General features: G+C 32.5%; 1 protein-coding gene across 33 annotated transcripts in view; it reads right to left on the bottom strand.

Moving 5' to 3' along the window:
* The window catches only part of RIMS2 (regulating synaptic membrane exocytosis 2), a 596173-nt gene that overhangs the window by 124836 nt on the left and 457918 nt on the right, over positions 1-13419 (bottom strand). For 15 of the 33 annotated variants that reach the window (XM_082434237.1, XM_082434242.1, XM_082434234.1 and 12 more), the window contains one exon: positions 10603-10775. The exons of 14 other annotated variants lie outside the window; for them this stretch is intronic. In XM_082434237.1, the coding sequence (XP_082290363.1) occupies positions 10603-10775 (173 nt within the window). Of the gene's footprint in view, positions 1-9462; positions 9715-10602; positions 10776-13419 lie in introns of all 33 variants that reach the window. 4 more of the 33 variants (XM_082434231.1, XM_082434232.1, XM_082434233.1 and 1 more) reach the window with 1 other exon arrangement.

Here is a 13419-nt window from a genome sequence, read left to right as displayed (position 1 = left end):
GATAGAAAGTCTCAGAAGACCAATTTACAAAGTTTCTTATTTTTGCCATCCTCAAATGATAGTCATTTCTCTCATCTTTGCACCTTTCAATAGGATTTTAGAATTCATTTTACACTATTCTTTTGGGACACATTAGATTGGTATGAGTTTGTCTAATCTTCAAATACTGTCTAATGAACGCTTTGCTATCTTTTCTTGTCTGTTTTTCTCCCATTCTTGTTAGACTTTATACAGGATTTTTATCTATAAAATAATGATTATCATTCATCATATATCAAATCAGTAAACCAGCCAACCAACTAAATCTTTTCTAACTGGAATACATATGTGTCATAAAACAAACTCCTCTGAAGTAAATTCCACTGACTTCTGAAATAAATAGGTTTCTTTCCACTGGGGAAAAAAGTGACCTCTTGGTCATTGTTGTCAGAGAAGATTGAGATGAGCGTTTTGGGTACTGCACTATGTCAGAAGCTCTTCACACCTCTGAACTTCCACTGCTTTATTATGGTCTCACTGATTCACACATTCATGCACAAACTTTTATTGAGTGCCTACTATGTGTGAGGTATTGTAGATATTGAGAGGTAAGACAACAAAAAGATAAATACATATCCTCAAAAGGCTAACTAATGGTCAACAGTGGTAGATTAAATGTATGCATAATTAACTATATCACAGGGGAGGAAAATGAGCACCACAGGAGAAACTGTTACTGTAAAAGAATATTAGATAAATTATGGAGGGAGAGCAGAGGAGGTGTCTCTTGGATGAATTTGTATTTGACTTGAATATTGAAGGATGGGCAGATACTTTACTCATAAAGAGAAAGAAAGAAACTATGCTTTAGACATCAGAAGCAACATGAGCATATACACAAAGGAATAAAAGCAAGAGCCTGTGAGGGAAAGGGCCAGTAAATGTGAAAGACTGAAGTCAAGATAAGGTTAACAATTAAAGACTGGAATTGTGTCATTAAGGTTCTAAAGTCTCAGGCTGGGTGTTTGTGGATTTTCTTTTTTTGACTTTTGATCGCTTAAGACTAGATTCCCCCTTTCTATATGGAGAATCAGCGTTTGAAAATGAAGTCACACCATATAGTACCACACTGTACTGATATACTGGCATCTAACACAGTAATACTCATGCACGGGAATCCTTTGACTTCAAACTTGATATTATTTTTATTATTTCTAGAAAAATCAAACTTCTATATGTTAAATTTGTTCATCCTGAGGGATACCTGTAGTTCTATTAGGAGTCACTGTCAGAATATTGTATGTAGTCTAGAATAACAGTTGTGAATTAATCATCCTTTTTAGCTTGTAAAAATAAATATTGAATATGATGGAAACTACTGCAGCAGTTTTTTCTACTGCTATTATTTTGTATGGTAGAAGTCATTCCAATTTAATTATTTCTCTACTTTCACACTAAATTTATTTTACTCTCTAACATACAGCCAGTGGAGAAAATGTTAGAAATAAATGTTAACAATGTTATAAATAAAAATGAACTGTATCCATTATAGCAGATAAGTAAATAGAAACATTATTTACCTATAGGTTAATCAATAGTGGTAATGCCAGAAAACAAAAGTTTAATATGTAAATGAATGCTAATGGACATTTTAAATGTATATAATCCTAAATTGCTATTCTAACCAGAATGCAATTAATTCATCAGTAAAAATGAATCTGGGTAGGCATCTCTGAATAAGATTTCCTGTGTGATAACCAGTCACCAGAGAAATACAGATTAACAGAAATTGCTAATAATGATTACACTACAAAGTCAATTAAATCGAATAAGTCTCTTTCAGTTACTCTTTGAATAAGTTTTTTAATTTATGTAAGATGTGGGAGTAAATTTTAATTAACACCGATCTCCGATTTCATATCAAAGAATAGAGATGTGGTATTGAAGTATAAATATTATGAGTTAGCTGTAGACCGCTCTGAAAATGTGGTGACACCAGCAGCAAAGCAACGCCAGGTGGCGCTGTTACAAAGCTATCCCCTGACCACTCATTCCTAACCCTTTTTACTACCATCTTAACTAAAACCTGGTGCTTTCTTGAACACACTGCTTCCCCTGAAATCCCCTCTAGTGCCAAATACTTATCCTTTTTCATAGGTTGTCATATTTCTAACTACTGACTACTTTAAAAAAATATATTTCTCTTCTAGTTTATTTAAAAGTTAAAATTTCTTTGCAGCTTAGGACTTCTGGCTATGCTGACATATACCAATCTTTTTTTCCCTTTCATCCTGTCATCTGATGACCTCATGGTCACTGACTCATTCGTTGAAGTCTTTAGGAGCTGGCTCAGTCTTCTTTTCAATTCCCAAATTCTCATAACAGTATGAAATATAAGTATTCATTAAGAAGACCTAACCAGATGCCTCATAATTCTGAAACTCACATATCTCCAGTCGCCTTCATTTTTATTCTTTTCATCCACTCCTCTGCTCACTCCAATGCTTATGTCTTAGGATTTGTCAACTAACGAAAATAGCTTCATCACAAAATCTTGTTTCAATGACATACTGTAACTAAAACCGCTTATCCTCCCAACACCCTAAACTTACTTTTTGACTACAAGATCTAGTTTTCCAATTCTTGGATTTTCTCTATACTGTCCTAGTCTATCAGTTCCCATCTGGACTTTTCCTCCCTCTTGTCTATAGCACTAACATTTACACAAGCACCCTCAATTGCTTTCCACTGCTATTTTTCCAACAACCCCATCCATCAAAACTCCCACTTCTCCACAAATGCTACAATCTGAGTTCTGTTTCTCCACTTGGATGGGCTCAGTGCTGCTAGAAAAGATCACACTACTCTCCCACATTGGTGTCTCTTGAAATTGCTGGTCTCCAACCCTCAGCTAGATCTGCAGAACTATTCATCAACTTTTAAATTTGCCTTTGGTAAGCTACTTTCCCCTATTTTTTTCAGTGATTACTCCAAATTAAATCTCAAATTCAACTTCCAAACTCTTATACTCTTTCCTCTTATGTGTTTGAGAACATTAGGGCCATTAGGCAGTGAAAACCAACTTCCCAGCTCCCTGTCTAATAAATCATCTATTTTATTATCTGTCTTTCATCTGGCTTGAGCCAACAGAGAGTCCACCTATGCTTCTGACCCGAACCCCTCCTCCATCTCCAGGTTCTTACTCTAGTACCTGTGCCTTCCGCATCTTCAAATGCCCTTTCTCTTCGGACCATATACATGATCAAATCTCAAACTTCTCACTTTCAATGATCCAATATGGAGACTGTGAAGTCACGGCACACTCAGATTTCCCACACATGGAAATTTCCCTAAATTTTTATGAGAATAGCTTATTTACTTATTAACTGAGGAATCTATCTATCTATCTATCTGGAGAGACAGAGACAGAGACAGAGACACATAGAAAGGGAGAATTATTTCAGAGTTTTAGGCCAACAATTATATTTATGTGAAAAGGATAAATCTGGGGCTGCAAAAAGAAGGAAAAGTAAATCATCGTCTTTTCTTGAGAATAAGGTCTGTGTTTTATTTATCTTCAGCACCCTGCTGATGTTAAAAATGTATGCAAGAATTTTAAAAAAAGAGAGAGATGAACATTTTAAGGAAAGGTGGCTCTTAAGAAGTATTGGAATAGAAAAAAAGACATGCTTGACAAACTTAACCCTAAACAAAATATCATCTGCATTTTATCACCACTACACTCATAATGGTTACTGAAGAAGCAACACAAATTACAGATTTTTTTTTTTTTTTTGCAGAGACCTTTTGAGCATTTTAAAAGATATATTCACATCCCATAAAATTCATCTATTAAAAGTATACAATTCACAAAGGAACAACTTCAGAAAAACTGACTACTCATGTTTTTATGCTATTAGCATAACGAGTTCAGATTTAAGGGCTATTATTTTTAAAAGACAAGATTTTCCTACTAATCTATGAAACTAAACTACTAAACTAATCTCCATAAGAGATACTAGCTTAAATTATAGAAGTAGATACAGGGTTAGGGAGAAATGGAATACTTCAGAGATAACTAAGCATTAAGATTAATAAGACTTGATTGGAGGGAGGGAATCGTGCTCAGTGGAGAAGGACTAGCCGAGTGATGCCTAGGTTCCTGGTTTGGGCGAGTGGGAGGATGCCGGTGCCACCCACCGAGAGAGAGCACAAAAGGAGGAGTGGGTTATTAAGTGGGTAATTGCCTGTTCTGTGACAGTATGATGAATTTAATTTTACATGCTGAGTTTGGTACGTCCCCAGGACAGAAAAGAAGATGGCAAGGACAGGACTGGATAGATCTGGCAGATGATTAAGGAAGAAACCTGGGCTGGAAATCCAGTTTTGGAAGCCATCAATACACAGATGCTACTGGAAGCCACGGAATAGAAGGCAGCATCAAGATAGAACACGTAAAGAAAAGAAGGCCTAGTATGGGATTCTGGAAAATGTCAACACGGAAGGGGCAGAGAGAATGTTCCCAGAGAAGACAGAGGTGATCAGAGAGATGGCTAGAGAACTAAAGGAGTGTACAATCACAAGAGCTCAGAGAAAAGAGCATTTCAAGAAGAGAATGTAAAGGTGTTGAATTCTAAAGGTTGGCATGATACTATATAAAAACTGTTTCGATTTAGCAGCATATACAATTTGAGGCAGTTTTTTTAAATAGTTACATAACTCAATTGTAATAAAATAGAGGTAAAGGAGCAAAGCCTCAAAAAAGAGGCAAAAATAAAAATATCAATTATTATATATAATACAATGATTATAATATAATGTAGTTCAAGAAATTGAATGGAATTATCATGTCTTTGGCTATGAATTTGAACTTCCTGATAGACTAGATAAAGAGAACATACAATGGATTACATTGTTTTGTTTTCAGTGAAGTAGATACATCTATTCTTTAAGAGAGCTACTCACAAAATTTTAAAAGAAAGTTTCATATAGACTATTCTAAAATGGATGAGTGGCACAGGAGACATCCTCAAAAATGCTTTTAGAGCTAATGCAAAGTAATTCTACTAGGCTGTTTCTTTTAAGAACTTTCCATGAGCATTTCTATTTAACGTTGTAGTGATGGTTTTAGCCAGGTCAATTAGACAAGACAAAGAAATAAAAAGGCATTCAGATCAGAAAGGAGGAAGTAATCAAGTAATCTTGATTCACAGATGACATGATCTCATATAGAATATCCTAAAGAAATAACTAAAAACTTTTAGAGCTAATAAATGAATACAGCACAGTTGCAGGTTTCAAGGTCAATTTATACAAATAAATTGTGTTTCTATATACTAGCAATGATCAGTCTCAAAATGAAATTAACAAAAGAGTTCCACTTACAATAGCACCAAAAATAAAATACTTGGAATAAATTTTAAAAAAAGAAGCATAAGATATATTCCCTGAAAACTATGAAACATCATCGAGAGAAAATAAACATAAATAAATGGAACACCTTGTGCTCATGGATTGGAAGACAACATTTTTTAAGATGGCAAAAATCTCCAAATTGATCTAATTAAACACAATCCCAGTCAAAAATCGCAGCTGCCTTTTTCCCCCCAAATTGACAAGCTGACCGTAGCATTCATTAGGAAATATAAGCAACCCAAAAGAGAGGAAGGACAGAATCATAACCACTTGGGGGTGTTTGTTTTAAAAATGCAAATTCCTGGGTCCTTATATGATCAAAATTCTAAGAGTGATATTAGGTGTTTTTTTAAAAAGTCCCCTTTTTATGCACAATCATAAAACAGAGGAGGTCTATAACATAGGAGTAAATATGCGGTACACGCCGTTATATTACATAGTCAGGAAAATGTATTATCACATTTCAACGCTTATCTGTAACTCTGATCTGTAAGTTAGCAGTAATAAATATTTCATTAACAATTATTCTGCTTGCCCTTTTAAAGACTATAAGAACTTTTTGCTAGATAATTTAGATGGCTTAAGTCTTAAAAACAGCTATTCATGAATATTTGAACTGATGCCACCTTTTTCCTTTAAAAAATTTTCCTATCTCAAGAATGTTTTCTTTAAAAAGAGAAAACATAATTCCATACCGTTTATAGACATGCCTGAGAACTAAAATTTTTTTTTTGATTTTTGAAACTTTTAATTTATATTTTGGTCTTACAAATAATCATTTTTAAATTGACTCTTCTGTAAGAATGTAAAGCACAAAAATTTGCTAAATATCAGATCCACACAAATCCACAAAAGGTTTTCTGTGTAGTCTTCATTAATGCAAATCTTTGTGTGAATATTTCACTCTTACCGTAGATCTTGAATCTGTTTTACAATAATGAAGCCATAAAGTTTTTAGGCAGTGCATTCATTATAAACTATAACATTTCTATTAAAAGGAAAGCTGGGTAATACAAAAATATGAGAGGATCTGAGAAGCAGGCAATCTGTTGAGGCTCGGTATATCTTATTTGGTTATCTATGAAAATTTATAGAAAACGAGTTTCTTGAATTATTTTTTCTTTTGTCTTATATGCCCAGAACAGAACCTGGGGGAATGGATGAGTAATTTGATCACAAAGCTACCAAATGTTGTTGGTTTTAACAATACTATACTGTTCAATATTTGTTTTTCTATCTTCCACTGCAGATTTACTTAAGATCTCCACTTTTGTGCCAAATTCTTTCATCAAATATCCTTGTGAATTAGTTTACGTTTCTTGATGAAATTTTCTGGATATGGAGCTATCCTTAAACATCCATCCACACAAGTCTAAGAAACTGCTTCACCCTCAGGCTTAGAAGTTTAGAAATGCCTAATTTCACCTCTGTCCCCCAGTTCATAGTATATGTTGCCTGAGAAATTTTCTAAATAAATATTGGTTGAACGAATGATTTCTCCTTACATCTGAACACTTTTTTTCTGGGCCAGCCTACCACATATATATGGTATGTAATCAGCAAATGTAGATAGATATAAAATTTAAAGCATACCTATGTACACAGAATGAGAAAAATATTTTAAATGGTAAATATAATTTTGGATTTTCAAGAAATGATTACCAAATAATCATTAATGATAGGGGGGCATTTAACCAGGTTAACATGCATGTGTGGAAATATAAATAGCTAAATGTGAATGTATTATTTATTAATCAACTTTGAAAAAATATTATATTCAAATATTTAATGGACCTTTTTTTGAATTTATTTTTTGCTATTCATTTCCTACTAGTACATTCAGAAGACTTACTTTAATAGACTTACTATAACACAAACAACATAATTCTGTATCACACAATGAGATACAATTACTGTAATGAAAATAGCAACTAAAATGGATTTGGTTCATTGTAGTCACTGTGTTAATTTTAAGTATACCAGCATTGCTATAGATACTTAAACCCTGAAGTCAGAAAAAAATTTTTCCTTTACAAAAGTTGGATTACAAGTAAATGTCAATGATGCATTATAGAATAAGACTATTTCCAATAATGTTGTATAAGCACATAAGTTGTTTTTGGCATTTAAACAATCTATGATTCTGTTCATCCACTACCAAAACAAAATGTTACTGGCAGTACTCAGACATAATTTCTCTTGGAATAAAGACTGTTCATTTTATTCTGAGAAATGAAAGCAAATTCAAGATCCTATGCTGCAATAATTAATTAGCAACACCAGCATTTTCTCACAAATAATTGCAGTTGACACTTTTTGCCTTCGTATGGAGTATATGTTCCCTAGAGACATCAGCCTGGCCCCCTAAAGTTTACAGTTGCGAAAGTATTATATAGTTACTTAAGCAGAGTACAATGCCTTGATGACTCATTGCTAGGAATATACCATCTTTCCCTTTCCTGTGTAAAATAATGTGGTCTTTTCAAGAAGAAAATGGTGAAGAAAGTAATATTAAAAAATCGAGAACTCAAGGTTATAATCTTCTTCAAACTTTTCCCCACGAAGCCAGATATGCTAACATAGGCTTTTGGCTCCAGGCAGACACCAAGGGGCTCATGTGTTCTCCTTTACACAGTTTATAGAATGGAAAACACATTAGAGGCTCACATTTTGCTCTGCTTTTGGAAGAAAGGAAACTCTGTGTCTCTTTCCAAGGAAATCTTGGAAAACTTTTCTCTGTGAATTAATGATGAAATGACCCTATGCCAAACAAACCAGAAAAATGGTCTTCATTAATAAGGTAATGTAATTATCAAAAGTTAGATAAACAACAAAGATAGACTTGAAATTACTAGTTTAGACTTGAATTACAAAATATGCCTAATTTAAGATTTACTTTTAGGTTTTGTGTCTGTTACATAGAAACCTTCATAGATCACAGATATAGTTAAATATACCAATCTGAGACAGAAAGTGAAGTGTCATAGAATTAGACCACTGAATTTTATACCCAGGGGGTAAACATTTATTCCAATTATCTTTCTCATTAACTCTGAGTAAAGCACAAACTGAGATTGGATTTAGATACAATAAAGCAAAATTTGGCTTACAATCGGGGTGAGTATTATGCCAAGTGCATACTAGCACAAAATCAAGGTCTGGACGGATCACTAGAAAACCAAATTCCTCCAAAATGCACATGATTTGCAATTCTCAGTCTCAGAGGAATGTAACTAGACAGATCTCATCTCCTCAGGCAGAAGGATGGAGTCTATTGTGGACTTGTGCCGACGTGACTTTCAGTACGGCACTGTAAAGATGGCTTCATACTTACTTAGTGCATTGTGTTATGAAAATGAAAACATAGTTGTTGTTATGCCTTGCTGATTATGTTTCTTCCCTTTTTCCCCTGTTCAAAGCTCCTTCTCTGGCAGTTTCTCTAGCTGAATGAATTTCTAGAGGGGCCTAAGCCAACATGTCTGCCTTCTAATAAGCCCCAAGGCCTCTATCTTCTCAGAGTATCAAAGAGCACTGTTCCTACTCCACAATCTTCCTCTGGAATCAGAACTGCACTAGACACCACCAGATAACTATGATGAGGCAAGGGACTTGCTTTTTTCTTTATTCAGAGACAGAATAAAGCTTACTTTTTGCTACCTATTTTGCCATTCATTTTAAAAGTTCTAGTATATAGTATTTCTTATAGTGCAGGCTACATTTTTTCAGCCCCTTCAGAACCTCATTTTAAAGGTTTGACTCTACAAATGAGGAAGATATACAGTAATTCATGCTAAAAAAACTAAAGGGAGATTTACCTTTGATCCACCTAGTCAAAAAGAACTTGAAAACCCAATTAAATCAGACTCTCAGAGCTATGGTATACAAATTAAAGACTGTTTAATAAATCAATCTGTTAGGTAATAATTTGCTAACATTAATTAGTTGCATTAGAAGTTAAATAGATAAAACACAAGAAAATAAACCAAATGTAAATGGCAAAATAGTTTTTAAGAGTAGGAGAAAGGACATTACTAATGGGAAATGTCTACGAAAATGAGCAAATTTTACCTGTCATCATCTTGCGAGAATTGCTTTTGCAAATCCTCTTTATTCCACTGTTCTTTTTCTTTCCCTTGTTCAGATATATCTTGTGTTTTTTCCTCGTCTCCTGATTCTCTGTTTTTCTCCTTATTACATGTTTTTGTAATCTCTTTCCCTTTCTCATTCTCATTAATTCTTTCTTCCTTTACCTCTTCCTCCTCATGAACTATCTCTTCATGCTGATCCCCTTCTTTCCCTCCCTCTTCTATTCCCTTTGGCCTTTTGAAAGCAACATAAATTGAAGGCATGCAAATAAATACAAAAAAGAAAGAAAAAGTCAAGAAAAAATGCATACAAAATTACATAGAAAAGTAATGATAACTACTAAAACATAAATAAAAATGACATCTTTTAAGCATTGAAAACTTTTTCTCCAGTGTACACCAGAGAAGCACTGTGTAAGCAACACTTAAATCATAACTGTTTTTAAGTCATATTTTCTTGTTACAAAATTGCATGGAAAAAAGTTGTGGTCTCTCCATTATTGTTTTTTTTGATCCAATAGGAGTAAAAAAAGACTAATTTAGCTCAGGTGACCATAAAGTCTATAGGTTGGGTGATAAATGAAAATTATACTAACAAACATACATTACATTTATAAATTTTCTTGAGAAACTGAGAACTTATTCCATGCATTTATAAAAATTTTCAAGAGGATGGGAGAACATGTTACTGAAAAAGTAATGTTCTTGTGTTTTCTGAATTACTAAAATGTATTCAGCTAGGAAAAATCCCCTCTAAAATATGATTTTTCATATTCCTTAGAATATTAAAAAATTCAGGTCTTCACTTAACCATCACTTTAATTTCAGTAAAGATATAATAACAGAATTACTTTTTAAATAACAAACATGAAAAAATAGCTAATGATATTATTTCAAATAATCTAGTAAGAAAATAGTTATAAGTTCTGTAAAACTCTTCTGTGCAAGAAGTTTGAAATGGAGACCAAAATATAATTAAAAGTAATCTGTACAGAAGTTCTTATTGTCTTAATGATATATATTAACCTTTTAGAAGTAAAAGATTTTACATTTATCCAAAGAAAAATAAAGACCTTCTAAAATATATTTAGAGGAATTTCCTGCTTAAAGTCCCCTTACTCACCTGATTTTCTTATTTCCTCTTGGCCGTTCTGATTGGACAGACATGTAGCTTGTGCTGCTGAAACGAGAAGCACTACTAGTCCTTGAAACCGCTGATATATCACTTACATCACTGTCCGAAGATTTAGTGGAAATATTATCTGCCCCTCTATGAGGATCCCATCCTGATCGATACTGTTAACACAGATTGACAAATACGCAGAAGTCGTCAGTATTACCACACAAAGCAATTATTCGCTTCTCCTATTTCAGCACTTTAATTGTCCACAGAGGATACTGCAGAACCCCACTCAGTTGCATATAAAATGAAAGTGAATGGCAATTATCCTAAAAGAAAAATTCAGTTTATATGAAACCCTTGTTTTTAGCAATGACAATTAGAGAATTTTTACCACACCCCAACGAAGACCATTAAAACAGTTTCACAACAGGAATGGCCTCAGGGAAGAACATTTAGGTAAAATCTGGGAAATAAACATTTGGCTTAATATTAGGAAGAAAAATTTTTTTTATTTCTGAATAAAATTTGAAAAAAAAAGTATGATGAAGTTGCCATTGTAACTTATAAAAACCAATTTTAGTAGCATCAATTTTCTCTTTAATCCATTATGCTTCACTGAAAACCTAGAGATAATATAAAATCTAATTATTAAAACACTAACTTTTTAAAGAAAAGCCAAGAGAAAAGAGAAAGTTTAATTTCTGAATGGTTGCTGGAATTTTGATGAATCCTAAAAGTACTAGAAAAAATCGTTATTATTTACAATAGTTCAAACTTACTGGAACTGAAATAATCAGATGGTCATCTGGCACAGCCAGGGTGCAGGGTGTTCTGGGTGTTCAAATATTCTGATAAATTGAAAACCTTCATAAATGCTTTATGTTAATGACATGTGGAATGTAAAAAAGAATAGGTTTTGAAGTCTGAAAAATGTGGAGTAAGGAAAACTTACTAGCTGGGTAAACTTGAGCAAATTATTTCACCTTTAAAACACTGTTTATAAAATAATAGGGAAAATAATATCTTCCTTGCAGGGCTGTTTTGAAAATTAGAAATAATACATGTGTGGTATCTGGTATAATATAAAATAATGCAGCCAGTATTATTACTGTATGATTACTACCTGATGGCTATTACTAGGTTAAGAGACTATCTGCTAACAGATTTTTTTTTGTTAATATGCTCTTAAACATAATGGTGAAAAATCCTTACTTGGTCAATTTCACAATGGAGATCTTTTAAATCATAGATACTGGCAAATTCCATAAAGCATTAGAAAGATGATTATCTTATGTAAACCATTTACTGTGACTTGAATAATCATTACCCTAATAAATAGTTCCGTATGAACAACAATTCACTGAAAATATTAGCTAGATATAAACATTTTGGTAAGACAAGTTGAATGGCAGTAGGGTGTAGCGTAAACATTAGATCAGATTCAAATGAGCTGGGTTTTTTTTCCCCCAGGATCTCCCAGTATCTTGTTGTATATTTTTGAGTTAATAACTGATCATTTTCTTTAAATGTAAAATATAAGAATTATTTTGAAGGCTACACAAAATTTTAATAATCAAATCCTTAATCTAGAAATATATATTTATATTAGGTGAGATATGGCCTTTCTTAATCCACTCTAACTTTCGACTTTGTTGGAATTCTCAATTATCAAAAAAAAATACAGTTAAATTCTTCAAAAAGTTATTGCCTTTTTTTCAGGAAATATCTATATAAATAGAAATGTTATGTTTGATTTTAAAAGGAAGACTATTTATTTACAGTGGATTTATTTGGAGAACATTTAGTCCATGGTATTTTTTTTCAAACTAAAGTCATTTTAAAATATCAAAAACAATTTACTTTACAATGTCTTTACAATGTCTTCAGCCATTGCCTAGAACAGCATTTCAGTGGATGGATCCAACATTATCTATGTTAACCATTATATCTAAAATATATATATATAATATATATACATATATATAGCCAGTATATACTGGCTAGCATAGATAATGTTGGATATATGTATATATGTATATTTTTCCACGATATTTATTAAAAGTAAATTTGATCTCAAGTTGAGACACAAATGGAAGTAATTTCCATTTTTGGACATTTCATATATATATGAAAAATGGATGTTTCAAGAAATTTCTCAAAATTATTAAATTGTTCCCAATACTACACTGTATTGAGAGAACTTTATCTTACTCATTCTTAGAATTTATAATAAAAAGAAGCATATTGCTATTTATGTCTTTAAAAATAATTTATCATTGAATAGAAAAGCAGTTTTGGTATTATATTTTTTTCTTTGCTTTTGCTCATGGGATTATTATATCATCTAAATGCAAATGAAAAGCCACAACTTTTATCTTCAGGAAGTACTAAGGGTAAATGTAATCATGAAAAGCACATGCTCTGGAGTGAGACTGAATCATTGGTATGAATCTTGGCTACATAAATTATTAGGTTTGTGATCCTGAGTTCCAGTTTTTTATCTGTTAAAATGTGGACAGCAATCATACCCATCTCCTAGGTTTGCTGCAAGGATTAAATAAAATAATGTACAGAAAGCACTTAGCACAGTATTGGACACGTAAGAAGTGTTTAATAAATGACAAATGATGACAATGATGATCATGATGATTAGATAGAAGCTGAATACTGGCTTAGTATCAATTCCAGGAATATATTTACCAAAAGAAATATTAGGTAAAATACCCAAGAGTAAATATATTATTTTAAGACTGCTCTAAGCTATAATAAAAATGTAACTATTTCTATATATATCTAAGAGATACATTTCAGAAAATA

This window comes from Balaenoptera physalus (assembly GCF_965194825.1).
Source record: "Balaenoptera physalus genome assembly, chromosome: 17".
Classification (NCBI taxonomy): Eukaryota; Metazoa; Chordata; class Mammalia; order Artiodactyla; family Balaenopteridae; genus Balaenoptera; species Balaenoptera physalus.
This window is presented reverse-complemented; position numbering and strand designations above follow the sequence as displayed.